At 33.6% G+C, this 17,487-nt stretch overlaps 1 protein-coding gene across 4 annotated transcripts in view; it reads right to left on the bottom strand.

The window, feature by feature from the left end:
• LOC124533561 (glycine receptor subunit alpha-4-like) overlaps positions 1–16,153 on the bottom strand; it is a 32,100-nt gene extending 15,947 nt beyond the window's left edge. For 2 of the 4 annotated variants that reach the window (XM_047108928.1, XM_047108931.1), the window contains exon 1: positions 15,126–16,153. In XM_047108928.1, the coding sequence (XP_046964884.1) occupies positions 15,126–15,217 (92 nt within the window). In that variant the 5' untranslated portion in view covers positions 15,218–16,153. The remainder of the gene's footprint in view (positions 1–15,125) is intronic. The other 2 variants (XM_047108927.1, XM_047108929.1) reach the window with 2 other exon arrangements.
• Between the last annotated feature and the right edge of the window lie 1,334 nt (positions 16,154–17,487).

The following is a 17,487-nucleotide window of genomic DNA, read 5'->3' as shown; positions in this document are numbered from 1 at the left end:
ATATGATTGAGCTGTCATTAGAAAACAATTGGACGGTAGCGTGGCATTCTAACAAAAGATAGAGATTGGAGCATCATTTGTGAAACGTTTTGGCCATCCCGAACTACTGAAATTGCAGTAGCTAAATTAATTATATTCAAATATATTAATAATATAGTGTATTACCTGTTACAACCTCGCTTCGCCTTTAAGACTATGAACGGAACAATCAACCAATAAAACATTTTCTGAAGCAAAAAGTTTTCATATCAGTCGCGTATGTCGTGTAGGATTATATGTATATTAAGTTATTCACTTCGCGTATTTTGTACTTATTCGTGACAAAAGGCTGCTGAATCCGATTCTATGGTATAGAGTTCAAACACCAGTTTGTCCAATAAAACTTTATTGAACTCGGGACTTGGCAATGTTCAAAATGCATCAGTGCATAGAAGTACACTTTTAGTGAAATGCAATTATCTTATTAGTTTTCCACTATCTCGTATAATAGTATATTGTATAATATTTTCAGATGCAGAAGTTTATTCTATCTCAAGAGTTATTATCAATATAAAAATCCGGTTATTTGTAATTATTTTGTTTTATAAAGGTGAATAAACAGCCGAAGATGATCTCTCTTAACTCTTATGAGGTAAATTAATTCTTATGAGTATGTTTGCTTCGAAATTAAAATATACAATTGAACGAAACATAATTATGTTTCATTGCACTGAGGTACCGCACATTTTTCGTTGTTTTGCGATGAATATATTTTATTTCAATATTGATGATATAATTTTCAATTATCTTAAAAATGTCTACGTTGCTCTTTATAAGCTTTATCATGTAGCGATTCAATATGCGCTAGAAACTCGTGTCATCTGAATCATAGAAGATTACAGGCCGGGTAAGTACTTTATATTTTTGCATCTAATTTCGATTTTATAATTTATCCCGCAGTGCCAACCAGGGAAAACATATGCTAGTATAATGAATACAATGTAATTCTGCCACTCCAATCTAGTTTTCAACAACCAATCAATGGATTCGAGCGATTTTCATATAACTACTTCATATTTGTATTACTTCAATTATCGTCTTGTCGAAAGTTCGTTGTATAAAAATCAATAAACAAAGGGCAATAAGAATGCGTTGAAGCTAAATGGATTGTATTGTATCGTCATTCTAAGTAATGTTTGATTATTAAATCACGTTTTCTTTAATTGAATTAAAAGCGCTCGTATATAAGATATTATTACAGCATTTCAATAACGAAGAGTCATAATAAGTAATTTACACTAATATTATAAATGCAAAAGTAACTAAGTTAGAGTAGCCGTCCCAAAACACTCGATCGAATTTGGTAAAATTTGGTATAGAGTAAAAAACCCAAAAAAAGGACATAAGCTTTTTGTACCCAAAACCTGTCGATCAACATGGAATAGTTAATATTTCTTACAGCGTCATTGTCTATGGGTAATGGTGACCACTTACCATCAGGTGGCCCATATGCTCGTCCGCCAAGCTATTCCATAAAAAGGAATCTTTTCAGGAATGATGAGCAAATAAAATCTCCAGCTAGTGTATCAAATTTTCAATTCAAATATTAAGTCTAGTCACTGTGACAGATGACAAGTAACTATAAGAAATGATAGGTGCGAAAAAATATCTTGACAACAACACAAACAAAACGGCGGGCTACTATTAGTGGATAATAAAAGTGCTACTTGAATAAGATCTCCTTCTAAAGATATTTAAGGTACAGACTTGAAGATGATGTCATAACGCTGCTCCAATGCCGGTTGTAGTAATAATGAGCCTAAATCTCTGACAGATGTCGAATATTGATCTGTTTTATTTAAAAATATATTTTTATTCCCTCCAACGTAAAACAAATAAAATTTTATTGAAGTGTTTATAAGTTTGTAATGTTGGCTGTAGAAGCGTTTCGCGTTTATACTTCGCTGATATTTTATGCCTCTATTTTCATAAATTTAGGACACTTCTCAAAATAGAATTGAAGTCTATTGAGAATAATTATGCCTAATGTTCTTTTTTTATAAACATTTTAATAAAGCAAAAGCTTTGGTAGAACAAAATAATAGGAACTTTATTAATAAAATATATACCTATATTTACAAATAGAATTTTATATTCATAAAATAGTCAATATATTCGACTATGGAATTGTAATATTTTAAAGCAGATTGTTACGTACAAATCAATTTATTCATGGAAACAAAAAATAATTACACCATTATTAGGCTTCGATAACAACAATTGAAAATACATTGTAATGTAATACGTAAGTCGTGTTATGGTACAGCGGGCATGTACTAAAGCCAAGTACCATCTAGTGGCCAGTTACATTGAAGTGGATAACATACAAACCTCCTTGAAAAATATATATATTGTGCCAATTTTCACGCCAATCGGTCAAACATTGTCGAAGTCCATAAATCTATGAATGATATACCAACATACACTTTTATTTATAAGATATAATAAAGCAATTATTCACTGGGTAACAGATCTTGATAGCCTGTCATGGCAGGTATGTGTCGTATCTTGGAATCAGGCCAAGTCGTCTGCAGAGCAAGCCCAGATTTCTTGACACATCAGTGGAAAGCGTCTTCTCTAATTCATATCAAGTAACCTAAGGTTAAACAGATACTTTGGGCCTTTACAAACATCTCTCATTAAAAAACGTAGTGTACGTCTTTAAATTAAATATTAAGCGATTCGTTTGTTAGGTTGTACCTAGATTTTTTTAGCTGACTATTAAAAATAATGCCCACAGGCAGTTTTATGTTTATGAAAAGTAGCACATTTGTTTCAAGCAAAAACTTTAAAGAAAAAAAAAACGTTTTATTGCATTTTATTTTCCTTATAATTGTATCGAAGGTTGTCTCATTCAAACAGTAATGGCAGAGTACTCATAGTGTTGTACTCTGTCATTGCTATCGCATCTGCACGGGATAGTGTAGTTGATGGAGATTTCACACTATCGGCAATCATACAGGCAGAGCAAAAGCCATGTCCTGACTGGAGATTTAAAAAAAAACAATCCAGACTAATTTTAATAATATCTAATTATAAATTTAATAATCTTAATGATACAATTGAATTATTCCAAAAGATATTTTATCATGTGATATGATTTAAAAATAATGTTCATGAGAGTAATCGTTGCTATAACTATCCACTTAAATATTATTAATCTATTGCGCTTTCTCTCAAAATTATTTCATGTATTAAAGATTAGCTGATTTAGGTACTAAAAATAATTTACTTAGTTCCAAAAGCTGTTATTAAACATAATTAAAATGCTGCTTTGGAATGTAGGATAACGACAGCGAATTGAGAACTGTCACCGTCTATAACAAGAAATATTATTATTTGTAAGAATACCATCACATATAAACATATTCAACTGTACTTATTACACTAAGCAGCTTTAAAAATATTTTACAAATAACCCTTTATCTCGGTTTGATAATAGTTATAACCTATTATTTAAGATTTAAGGAGTTATTAATCATCAATTAAATTTAAATTTTTTATGTTGTTTTTATAATTTTATATTTTTCGATGTTTTTATTATTATTGTCAATTTTAAAGTTAGTAGTATTTTGTTGTTAGATATAAATTTGTTTTTATTGTTATACATGTCGAGTTTACTTTTATCTGTGACAAACTGTTAACATATAGAAAAATCAAACAAAAGAACATACGAAAAACAGCCAAAAACAAATGCAATTATTAAACGTACTCTACTATAATCTGTGCTCGCGAAATGCGAATGTGTATCAGCGCACGTAAACGCATCGCTGATCCAATAGTTATGCATATACGAATACGACAGACTCGTGGTGCACTGATAGCTATTCAGCGCGAGGGTTTATTTCTGTTGTCACAGTTACCCGACCCGCTGGTTATATTTGGATTAATAATGACGCAGATGCTAACCGGTTAATTTTGGCGCCATTCAAAGGTTATTGTTGTCATAAAGTAGTGTTATAGTTTTACGGTCACTCTCAACGCATATTTCCTATTATTTGCGAAATCGCAGGTTTTATGTATCGTGTCGGGAATTTCGTATATACGATACTTTATTTGTTATATTTATAGAGTATAAATATCCTATTTGCATAAGATATTTTCTTAAATTTTTAATGGTTAAAATGTGGACTAAATATGTGATAAGTATTTAAAAAGGATGTACATTTTATAATATATATCACTTCGAAATGTTATCATTTTAATTGGTTTGTCCGAATTGTAAAACGTCAGAAATAAAAAATGATCAAAATTCGTCAAGAAGAGTATATTCTTTTCGCATTATTCTCAAAAAAAAAACATGTTGTCGTTTCTTGAGGACTACCATTTCTCGGCGAACATATTAATGTAACTGATTTAAAAATTAATAATGTCAATATCTAATAGATTCTTTTTTTTTTATTTCACCACTTGTACGTTACATTGCGTTACGTTCTGAACAACGCAAAAATATCTATTCATTACTTCAATGTAGTGTAATGATTTCTTATATATTTTACATGTAATAGACTTCAGCTTCGGTGTTCTTTCTGAACGAAGGCTACCCAACGGCCCAAGATATGTATAATCGTATCGTCTATTGAGTAATGTATGCAGACAGGGCGCATTGTTAATTGATACTCCCTGAATATTCTATTATAACTTATGTTATAATTTTTGTAAACGTTTGAACAAAATGATCGTTAATTGGAGTTTACAATTAATATATAACAATTTGTTTATTTACCCACTAATCATTTGCACATGTGTCTATAAAAATGATAATAAATGCCATATTAATTAATTAAAATATTTATTTCTTTGGATGCAAATAACGGAATAATACTGAAATAATACTGGAATAATAGTTATTCCATGTGAATTGCATATATATTGATCAATGAATTACGTAGGGCTGCCGTTGAGGATGCAGAATGAAACCGAACGAATTTAACTTATACGTTTATTTAAATAATTTAATTTAACAATTAATTATTTCTAATTTATAATATACGTGACAGTCTGTTCGATGTTAGAACAAAAAGCGAAGTTCTGTAGTCTGAATTACATATTTATATACGAAATCGGTAAATCACTGAATGGTCCCCACGGTATGGTGATTCTTGGTAGCGCTCGATGTTCGGGAGGTCTTGCGAAACAAAGCAGCGACGCTGGCAACAGGTGGTAGCTTCAAGGAATGCATGGTGTGATTATTTCTCACGGTATGGTAATTCTTGGTAGCGCTCGATGTTCGGGAGGTCTTGCGATTATTTCTTAACAACTCCCTCCGCAGGATCAGCAGCTATTTGGAGACTTTTGTCGAAAATAGTGCTGATAGAGACATAGGATCTCTGGGGCTGTCCTGGACTTCTTGTGTTCTGGTTGCCTCATTTTCCTTCTGGTTGGTATTTTTTGAATGCATACATTTGCGACGAATGAGGACGATGCTAATAGTGAGTACTGATGCACCGATGAGTAGGTAGACAGGTATAGTCGTGTGATAGAGCGTGTCTAAGTTCGACAATTCCAAAGTCACTGGTTCTTGAGAGGCAATCCTGGTATTGGTTGAATGTAAGTGAGTCAAATCTATACTGTTCAATTTCAAGATGTTCTTCGCTGTCGCTTTGTATGGATCTTCATTACTATATTCTATATTCAACATTTTCAAAACTTGTCCTTTTACTTGATCATGGTGGTTAGTGATGGTGAAGATGGACGTTTGTAGAGCACACCCTTTAGGTATTTCAGCTAGATAGCTTCCGAGAAGGTTTTTGTATTGATCTTGAGAACAGGTTAAATGAACTTTCGTTAAGTTGGGAAAGCTCAGAACATAGTGACGATCATCCAATTGTTCCATGGCTTGAGAAGATAAGATTACTGGAGTAACCCGACAGGTTTCATGGATATGTTGCTGGAGTATAAGATGTTGAATGCAGCTCGTTTGCTCTCCATAGTGTCGGTTTAAGTTGTCCTCGCAAAGATGACCGTGACTGTACTTCGGACATTCTGTCTCTATATACAGTAGATCTTTCTCGTGAATTGCTACGTATGGATAGGTAGGGATTATAATTTTATCATTACTATTAGGGGCTAAGGACAATTTGTAAAGGATGTAGTTATTGGGATTCATGATTGGAAACTTAATTACCAAGATTATATCATTATCTTTATAATAATATCCTAATCTTAATAGATCTAAATATTCCCTAAAATTAATATCTAGCACTACATTTGAATTGTATAAACCTTTTAGTTTATTTAACATAACTATATAAGTGTCGTAATCGAGAACGGAATAATGGATGCTTTTAGCTCTTATGAATGCCAATAGATTCTGTAGTTTTGACAACTCTTGTGACAAATTGTCTATGTCATCACCTAGTATTGTAAGTAGCTGGGCTAAATGAAAATACTTAATTGCATCTTCTTCTTTCCTAACATCATTATCTAAGATGGTTTTAATAATGTTCTCTATTTTCCTCTGGTTTTCTACTATCCTATCTGTAACATTTGAACTCTGAGATGCCCACTGCTTGCTTAAACTTATTTGATGATTTATTTCAATGGCTAAGTTATTTTCGTTCTTTTGTAGAATAGCAATGGCATTTTCGTACTTTAGTGCGTCCGTATAATCTAAATTTCCGGAGATTAGGTACCCGTTTCAGGCGCGACTTGGGTACGGGTCCTCTCTTTCTCTTTGTATAAATATGTATAGGTAAATCTGTTACAACCGTATCGTTCGTATAGCGGGCAGCTAATTTCTGTCTATTAGCTAGGGGATTTCTGACATAGATTCGTTGATCAGGTGCATATGTTTTATTTTTTATGCCATTTCTATTAATGTTCTCGGTTATTTCAGTACGACGCTGAAGGGCGGTTTCATTAATGATTTCGTATACCTTTAACATTCGCTTACGGTGATCTAGTATATATTCCTGCAATAGGTGCTCTGTTATATTCATGTCTAAAGGATCTCGCGGATCTAAATGACCAGTAATTATTTCTATTGGGCGACATTTCGTGAAAGAATGGATTGAACTATTATATGCCATTACAGCGTACGTCATAAGGTTGGTAACGGATTCATTGCGGTGTTCTAATTTTAAGATACGCAAGTGTTCGAGTAGGGTATTATGAAAGCGTTCTATCATTCCATTTTCATTGGGTGTATTGGGGCATATTCTATGATGTTCAATTTTGTGTAATTTAATGAATTCAGAAAATAGTTGATTTGTAAATTCAGGGCCATTATCCGTAATGTATTTAAGAGCCATACCATGATGGGAAGAGAACTTTAATAAAGCCTGAACTACACTAACGGCTGTAGCATCTCTCAAAGAATATGCTTGTGCATATTTCGAGAATGCATCGATAATTGTTAGGTACTTGTTACTATCTACGCTGAATAAATCCAAGTGTACAACTTCCATAGGCTTGGTAGGTGGTGGTACAATTTCATATCTAGGTCTTACAGGATTTCGGTCATATTTTGCCTGACCGCAAATAAGACACTCATTAATGAATTTTGTCACTTGGTTTTTCATTTTTGGCCAGAAATAACGTTTAGACAGAGCTAAACAACATTCATTAATGCCTCTATGGTTCGTCTTGCCTTCATGATAGTTCTTAATAATTTCTTGTTGCTTTAGGTAATCCTTAACGTTTTCAACTTCTAATTTGGAAAGAACTAGGTTCATTGCGGAATTTTTGAAATACTTTTGTATAACCGGTATAATTTTGTACATTTCAAGCGGGGGATTAATTAAGATTCCTGTTTTTATACGTGGTGTAACGTATTCTTTTATGGCATCTATTACATCTTGTTCTAGGTTTGATTTGGAGATTTGTATGCAAGTTTTTGTGTAAGTTTCAAAAGGGTGAGTTATGTGAGGTCTACTTTTAATATCGCCAACAACGTTAAATACGATTTGTCTGCTAAATTTGTTAAGGGGATCATCAGTAATAGGGACTTCTAGTATAGGGCTTTCTGCATCGCTATGAATACTGTCGGTTCTTGAGTCGATACTTCTGGTTCTTTCTGAATCAGATTTGTCTGAGATGTTAACGACAATAGAACTAGACTCTTCATTATGGATTTCTATTCGTGATAGGGCGTCGGCGTTGGAATTAATTTTCCCTGGTTTATAAATGACTGTGTAATCATATTCACTTAGGCGTAGTCTCCAACGTGTTAAGCGCGAATTGGGCTCTTTCATGTTCATTACCCATTGCAAAGGCCGATGGTCTGTCATAATTTTAAACTTCCTACCAAAAAGATAGGGTCGAAAGTATTTCGTTGCCCACACAATGGCGAGTAATTCCTTTTCTATCGTACTGTAGTTTATTTCGCTTGAATTAAGCGTTCTCGATGCGTATGCTATTGGTTTATCTGATCCAATGGGGCCTTGAGAAAGAACGGCTCCAATTGCTAAATTCGAAGCATCTGTTGTGAGTATAAATTCCTTTGAAAAGTCCGGATATTGAAGGATCGGATCATTGACAAGTAGAGTTTTACACTTTTCAAAGCATTGGATATAATTCTGATCTTGGACAATTTTGGAACCTTTCTTCAAGCATTGGGTCAGAGGCTTGGTTATTTTAGCAAAGTCTGGTATGAATTTTCTATAATAACCAAGTAATCCTAAAAAGCGTTTTATTTCTGTACGGGTATTAGGTAAGGGGTAATTCTTAATTGCCGATATTTTGTCAGGGTTAGGTTTTATACCATCCTTGCTAATAACATGCCCAAGGTACGCCGTTTCTAGTTTTAGGAATTCTGATTTGTCCATCTGTATTTTAAAATTTGACTCACGTAATTTCTTAAATACTTTTTCTAGGTTAATTATGTGCTCCTGAAGGGATGTACTAAATACTATTATATCATCTAGGTATACTAGACAAATAGTATTCTGTAGCTCTCTCAACACATTGTCCATGACTCTCTGAAAAGTGGATGGACTATTTTTAAGGCCCATAGGCATGCGTAAGAATTCAAAATGGCCGTGTTCAACATTAAAAGCTGTTTTAGGTATATCTTGGGGGTTCATTTCTACTTGATAGAAGCCACTAGCAAGGTCTAAGGTTGTGAAATATTGGCAATTACCTAATTTATCTAATACGTCGGCTATATTAGGAATGGGATACTTGTCGTCTACGGTCTTTTCATTGAGTTTTCGGAAATCAACTACTATACGCCATTTAGCTTTCCCTGACGCGTCTGCTTTCTTAGCTACAACCCAAATTGGGGAGCTCCATGCTGAATTCGAAGGCCTAATGATTCCCTGTTCTAGCATCTTACCTATCTGTTCTTGTACTTCCTGTCTGTGGACATAGGGATACCGATAACTTTTTGTGTAAACCGGAACCTCATCAGTTGTTTTAATCGAGTGCTTTACTTTGTTGGTGAAAGTTAAAGGCTCTCCTTCTAAGTAGAAAACATCGGCATACTGCGCACAAAGCAGCTCTAAGTTCGTACGTTCTTCGATATTTAAGTGATCAGTGCGTAGACGCGAAATTACTTCTTTTATGCGATCTTGCTGTTTATTGGCAGGTGTACACTGTACGTTATACATTTCTGCAGAGATTGCTCGGTCCATAGAGAATATGACGTCGCTTCGACTTGGATTGGTTACTTCAACTATTCCCCTGTTATTCGAAACGGTAGTTAAGCATTCGCCTATAATACAATTTGAAACGGTTTGTTCTTCTATAAATGCATGTCCGTCATGAATATTTATCGGAATCCTAAGTAATTTCGAAGTATTCGCTGGTATAATGTCCTCATACAAATTCGCGTTGCGGGAATCATATACCTTAATCGGATTTGAAGCGGTTTTAGTTTTTAGCAATTTGTTCTTATAATCTATTACAGCCTCCCACTTATCTAATAGGTCTGTACCAATAAGCCCATCGAAATAATCATGGAACTTATAAATGTAAAATGTCGTATTATCCGAATCATTAAATTCTTTAAAGCTAGGTAACGTAATTGAATAGTAATTTCTAGAGGTGGCGTGAATATTCTTAACTTCAAAAGGATCGTAATTTACTGGTAAGTTACTATAGTATCTTTCCACTACCTCGGGACACAGAAAAGATTGATTTGCTCCTGTATCTATTAATAGTTTCATAGGAGGTGATGCGATTTGAATGTACGGAAGCTGACGTTGGGTTTGAAGATTAATTTCTATTTTAAGGTGTCGGACTTCCGGTCCTTCGAAAAATCCTGCTCGTTTGTTTTAACGCTATCGGCTTCCACTTGGGGTGTTTCTGTACAATTTTCTAAAGGTTCCTGTACGGAATATTCATAGGGTTGCTGGTATTCTACGTACTCGCTAATATCGTAATAAGGATCGTAATAATCGGCATATTCATCGTATATAGAATTGTCAATGAAACTATTGTAATTTACTTCTTTAGATTTAAAGTAGTTCGTAGGGGGTGGGTTCCCGGATTTTGAACCTTGCGATAAAATAGCTAAATCGTTATATAGAGCGGTTTCATCTCGTTGGTCCGCGAAGTTGTTCACTAAAGCAGTTCGAATGCCTTGCCAGTCGGATGGAATCCCATTAGAATTAATTAAGCGAGCAGCAGAGCCTGTTACTTTGTTAAGAATTCCGTTGAGAAGAGCACACCTACTTAATTCACTACTACTATCACTACAAAACTGTCCTACCAATTGATCACATAATTTTAAAAATCTAGTAAGTACATTTGGGTTCCCGTCGAACTCGGGTACCAACCTTAAGGCTTTATAAATGGTGTCTAACTCAGACATTTCCGTTTGTTCTTCTATACTACTTAAACTAATATCTCTTCTATTATCTACGAAAGTTTGCCTACTACTAATAACTATCCTAGGTTCCTTCGATTTTCTTAAATGAAAAATCTTGGCAAATTTTATTAACACACAGGTTAGTTAGGCTAGGATTGAGCAACCACTAAAAAGAATCTAGTGTACTCACATGAACATGTTTCGGTCTCTCTGCGTTATCGATGTCTGGATACCTCTCGTGCAGCACTACTCGTAGATTCGGATGCTACGGATGCAGCAGCTAGACAAGCTACGGCGGGGCTTCACGCGATTACGGAAATCTTCTACGCGAAACGTTCCGCGAGCATCCTACCGACTGCGCCAATTACGTAGGGCTGCCGTTGAGGATGCAGAATGAAACCGAACGAATTTAACTTATACGTTTATTTAAATAATTTAATTTAACAATTAATTATTTCTAATTTATAATATACGTGACAGTCTGTTCGATGTTAGAACAAAAAGCGAAGTTCTGTAGTCTGAATTACATATTTATATACGAAATCGGTAAATCACTGAATGGTCCCCACGGTATGGTGATTCTTGGTAGCGCTCGATGTTCGGGAGGTCTTGCGAAACAAAGCAGCGACGCTGGCAACAGGTGGTAGCTTCAAGGAATGCATGGTGTGATTATTTCTCACGGTATGGTAATTCTTGGTAGCGCTCGATGTTCGGGAGGTCTTGCGATTATTTCTTAACAAATGAATTATAAAAATAAACTTGCAGTAAACGTTGATACAATTGGAGTATTTTAATTCGTTCACGACAGTCATGGTCTCAACTTTTTAATATAAAAATAATCGACCTAATGTTTCGCATTTTCGAATGTGTGTGCAGAATATACTAAATACCGAATGCATAAAGACAGACGCAGTTATCCTTATAATCTACTATGTTTTATTTGTATCATATCTGTTAATAGCTAGATTTGTAAAAAAGCACATCAACTAAAAAAATACAGTATCTAGGTATATATACCTACTGATTTCATTTGTGAAAAATATCTAGTTCACAGTGCGGTTATGATAGTTACGAAAAGTTTGTAGCGTTAACGAAAATACAATTAACGAAACGTGAGTGATTTGATATACAGAGATAAGTCGGTTTAACGACTAAAAATATTCATATTAGTTTAATATTCATAGTGCAAAATAATTGGGTTATTTCGAATGGCTTTATAAAAATATAGCTCGGTGAATGATTCCCGTAGTTCTTTCAAACTGTTATAAGTTCAAGGTACGCTTCGTGTCGCTGTTAGGAAGTTGTTTTGTTTATTCAATTGGCTTCAGTTTGTCATCACATTTGGGCAAGTTTGCGTCAGTGTGACGCATTAATGAACATCGGAAGCTTACCTTGTTTTTAATACTTTTAAGTCTTTTATTTGTTTGTATTTTTTATATAAACTGATAAAATTCAAATAATAAATACACAATCAAAAGTTATTTTTATGATATTGGTAGACGGACAAGCAAATAGGTAGTCCTATCTTATCCCCACTAGGTAACCACAGCGCATAGACAATAGCACTGTAAGAAATATTAACCATTTCTTACATCGCCTATGCCTTAGGAAGTAAGATCTTTTGTCCCTTGTGTGTATATACAGTTACACTGGCTCACTGATCTTTGAATTCGGAACACAGCAATGCTGAGTACTGCTGTTTGGCGGTAGAAATGTTGAGTGGGTGGTACCTAGCTAGAAGGACTTACACAAAGCTAACCAAGTAAATTATTATAAAATGTATAGTTACCGCCTTCATGACTTTCTGTTTGGCCTAAAGGTTGACTGGTAGAGAATGCCTTCAGGCATTAAGTCCGCCTTTTGTCACAACTTATGTTGTTGGTCAATAAAGTATTTTAAATTAAATAAATAAAAAGTCGTAATATACTTTAAAAATTTTATAAATCCTTACAATATTATCTGTACTTGGTTTCGTGATATTATTCGAAATTTTGTAGGTTGATTCATAATTTTCTTCAGTCAATTTTGATTCGTTTGAAAAAAAAAATGATTTACTATATTTTTCATAATTGATTTGTACAAATCAATTGCACTGAAATCTGATATTGGCTTATATGAGTATAATACCTCTGATATCATTTTTAAGGTGAAAATACAAATTTACAGAAAATTATGACAGACCTTTGAAGGAATTCTGCTTTTAATATTTGTGAGACATTAGAAAATGTTAAAAAATAAGATGACAATAACGACGAAAGCTCAACTTTGACTATATAGTCTTTTTATGTAGAATTCAAAATAAAATATTAAAAAAGTATATATTAATTGTTATGTTCTTACATGCATGTAAAATTGTATGAACACAATTTTCTAAAATATTGTGCTTTTAACTGAGCATCGATGATTAGTCACGTGTATAATATTAAAAAAGATATGTGATATCCAGATAGAGTAAAAAGTAAAGTAATAGATAGATAGAAATTACCTTATTATTTTAGGTGTAGATGTTCTGTAACATTTATTTTATGTTTAGACATAAAAATGTGTTATACATAACATCTAATTTTAGGAACCAATTATTGATAAAAGGTGACAATAATCTTTCCATCAATCTTAGAACGTAATCATCAGGATTCAGCTCTTGGGTATACAATTTTCTTCAAGTTGTGGTAGGAAGTTCTTTCCGTAAAAAATGTTTTAAGCCAAGATACTATGACTAATAAAAATAAACATCCGAGCAAGAATCGTAACCACATCACATCGTAAATTGTCTTGTAAATCAATTATGTGTTTTAATTTTATAAAACGTAGCGAAAGAATATTTATGTAATACGGACATTAAATGTATTTAATGTGGTATTTTATGTAAGTAGAAGGGTAACCCCAATAAAGAATGAATGAATGATTTGTTGTTTACCAAATAATCTATCTTTTCATTAGTTACTTATATATTCAAGAGATGGGTACTATTTTGCTTTAAAAAACCCGACGATTTAGAATACCCTTCGCATGGAAAATTGTGTTATGACTACCATTATTAAACTAACTTTCTTATAATCTTGTTCAAAATTAGATCAGGATAAATGATTATATGTTATAAAATTTGTCATGATTTTGTTAAGCAGAAAGTATTTTTCAATATAAAATAATAAATATCACTTTTTCATAGAGGCTTTTACAAGCACTTTTAAATTGTATAAAAAGTATTGAAGTATAGCTACTACAGAATTGAAAGCCAGAAATTCTCTTGTTATTTTTTTCTAACATTTGAAATACGGTGGAGTCAGTTAAACACAAATATAAACACTATATCCTACCTGATAGACAATAAACTGTATTGGTTTTACACTTTTCTCTAAATAATTACAATCCAAATCACCTATTAAACATTTTTGAAGACTTTGTTTGTTGTGTGTTTAAATAAAGAAAGCAACAAACTCCAAACTTATGAATGATATTAATAATAATCGGCTAGCAACGCTAAGTAGTGTATTATTATTAGGCATTTTGTTGTTGTACGCACACGCTTTTGAATTGGGACATGTCTGCTAAATCGGTCAGAATTGAGATCGTTGCACCTGGCCAAGCTTGGCGGTCAGCGGTTAGTCGCAAGTGTTTATGTCAACAACGAGGCTTGCCAAGCGACTCGTCCCGTCTCCTTGGACGACTTGAGCAGAGATCAATCTTACAAATTAACTAATTTTGCACATTCGACACAATCCATTGTAAACGTTTATTTATTATTTTTAGTTTAGATTTAGGTTTAGGTACATTACACATTCAAGTATATATTAATTTGTCGTATTTTAAACGTGTATATTTATTTATATCTTCTTTTGTTTTTTGTTGATGTTAAAATTAAATAAGACTTATGTTATTACAATGATAGAACAGCTATTATCCTGTATTATAATTAGTTTTACGTTGTAACAGCCCATATAAATCGATCTGAGCTCGGACACAGATCTTTTAATATCTTATATAATATTGTTGTTCTTTGTACCTTTTATCGTTTGATCTAATTCTGTGAGCTTTAAATAATTCCAATGTTTTATCGAGACACGACATCTGTAAAAGTTATTATTTTGTATGATCAGTCGAAAGATAACTATGTCTAGCTCGTCTCCGACCAACGCCGGCGTAACAAGCGTATTTTTATAGCTCATCCGAGGTCCCCGCGACGCTAGCCAAATTTTAACCTCTAAAATTATTTCGCATTCTGCTTGTTATAAAATAGCGCGCAAAAATGTTTTAAATAGTTTCAGCATGTCATTAATATTTTTGAAAGTTCGTGTGTCGAGTGAGCTGTCACAAAGAAGTTCTTGTAACGAACCTTGCACATTCAAGTAATTCCTTGTTCGGAGTGAAAGAGACGCCGTCGCCCTGCGCGAGGAGCGCCAGCAGCGGCACGAGGAGCGTCCACATGGCGGGCTACGGGCGCGCGGTCCGCCGCCGCTCGTCGCTCGCGCACTTCCTCACAACACACACTCGGCTGCACATCATCAGCTCACGAGGCACATCACAGACCGGGGCGAGTCGCGAGCTGTACCGAATCCGGCGGGTCGAGGTCCGAGAAGTAGAGAGCGCGCCGCGATACTGCGCTACTGGCGATGTTGACGGCGGGCGGGCGCGGGCGCGGTCACGGGCGCAACCTTCGTTTCCGCGCGATCTCACCCTGTGATGCGACGCCACGCGAGAAAACTACATGCTACGCAATCCGCTACGCAGCTGGCGTTCGCATGAGTGACGGCTCAAAAGTGATGTGCTCTTTAATGCTTATATTTATACCTAGTTGACGGCAACAAAGCACAACCTTGAAGAGGATGCAATTTTTTAATATCAGAATATGCCTCTATGCAATATCGTTTCGATATTTTAATTTGATTAGTATTACTATACTAATCAAATTTTACAAAGTTTACTAAAAGTCAGTTTACAGCACGTGTCACGATCGCGTGACCCGACTTGCCGTGCCCAATAGTCAGATAATATTTCGCGAATGTACTTACATACTAAGTAAAATTATATTTACATAAGATTACATATTTATTTTAATAAGGTTATATGGTTGGTCAGGTACTACAACGATATGTAACATAAACTACGTTTGGTTATCAGCTATATCAATAGTTAACTTTATATTCCGTTATATTGCATTGAAAATAAACACAATTGAAGATGTTTAATCCATAAAAGGTATTGCGTGCGTCATGTTTTTATTAAATTCCCGCGTAATCCCCAAACGACGTACACAGACAAGCGAAGTAATTTGTTTCAACAAAATATAATGTATAATCGACTAATACAAAAAGTATATAATTTGAGCTTTGTTAAATCGTTTGTCCTGACTGACTGTCAACGCAAAGCTACGCACTCATTGTGAGCCTTGAAAGTTAAAATTTGGAACAAAGGTTTATTTTGTGTAACAGTTTTTTTTATAAAATTCTATTCTATCATTCTATGTTTAATACATTTATATGAAAGCGTTTGTTCGTTCAACTTAGAAATGTTAAAATCGGAATCCTTATTTCATCTACACATAGTCAAGTTGTGTTGTTGATTCCAACAAAAATAATTTTATCTTTAAAAAGTCGTTATATTTTTAAATGCATTTTGTGATATTCGATTAAAAAGTTTTATTAAAATCGATTAATCGGTGAATATATATATAAAAAAAACTTCGAATTTTTGATCGAATTTATTAAATTTACCTAAAACGACAGTGTCTTAATTATTTAAGTGGTTATGATTTTATAGTCACTGGTTGATAGTGAAATACAATGCAATGCTCTCAATTCTCAAAATCATCGTTAAAATTCCGGAATAAAAAGGTTATAATTAGCAATAATAATTAGTAAAAAGTATATAATTGGGTTTGTCTGTAAAATAAGTTGCCACGGTTTACCCAGTGCTTGGGATAGTAAAAGCATTTATCTTGCGGTTCGATCTCTTATGCAAATTGATATCTGTTGCATTAATCCGGAATCGTTGAGGACAATATCGTAATCTCCAATTGTATTTTTTCACCATTCGTAAGGTCCGCTTATAAGGATAAAGACGCAGATTTTGTTTCGGGAAAAAGTCTATATATTTCTAGGCCTTATTTTTTTCTGTATGCCTGACAACGTTTATATAATATTTTATCATAATTTCGGTTGAGTTAAGACGTGAAAACTAACTCACTTTATGAACACACTTATCAATAAAAAAACAACATATATGTTATGTGGTTTGACAGTTATTAATACTATTAAAATCATATTAATCTTTCACGTGAAATTTTATACAAAAACGTATTTTATAGCCTCCATTTAAAATTACAATTCCTCAACGTTAAATTGTTTATAATTTTTTTTAATAAATCAATGTATTCACGATTGACTTTATGCATTACATTGAAAATCTTTTATTTCAGTTGTTCGATAATACAAATCAAATAACACCATCGTATCTTGTCCACTTTGGATGTTTTCCAAAACACGAATACAACTATTAAAACTAATTTATCGATAAAATCATCACTTTGTAAAATAAATACATTAATACGATGATTGATACTGTAGTGAGTTGTAAAGTTTTATTTTAATTTTAATTCCTACAAGAAATTTAGGAATAAAATCGTCTTACATATATTTGTAGGAAATTGGCTTTGAAATTTTCTCATAACTGTGTAGCTACGCAACTCAATATTGGAT

Source organism: Vanessa cardui, chromosome 11, assembly GCF_905220365.1.
Source record: "Vanessa cardui chromosome 11, ilVanCard2.1, whole genome shotgun sequence".
In the NCBI taxonomy this organism is placed as follows: Eukaryota; Metazoa; Arthropoda; class Insecta; order Lepidoptera; family Nymphalidae; genus Vanessa; species Vanessa cardui.
Note: the sequence above shows the minus strand (reverse complement) of the source record. Positions and strands in the feature narration are given on the sequence as shown.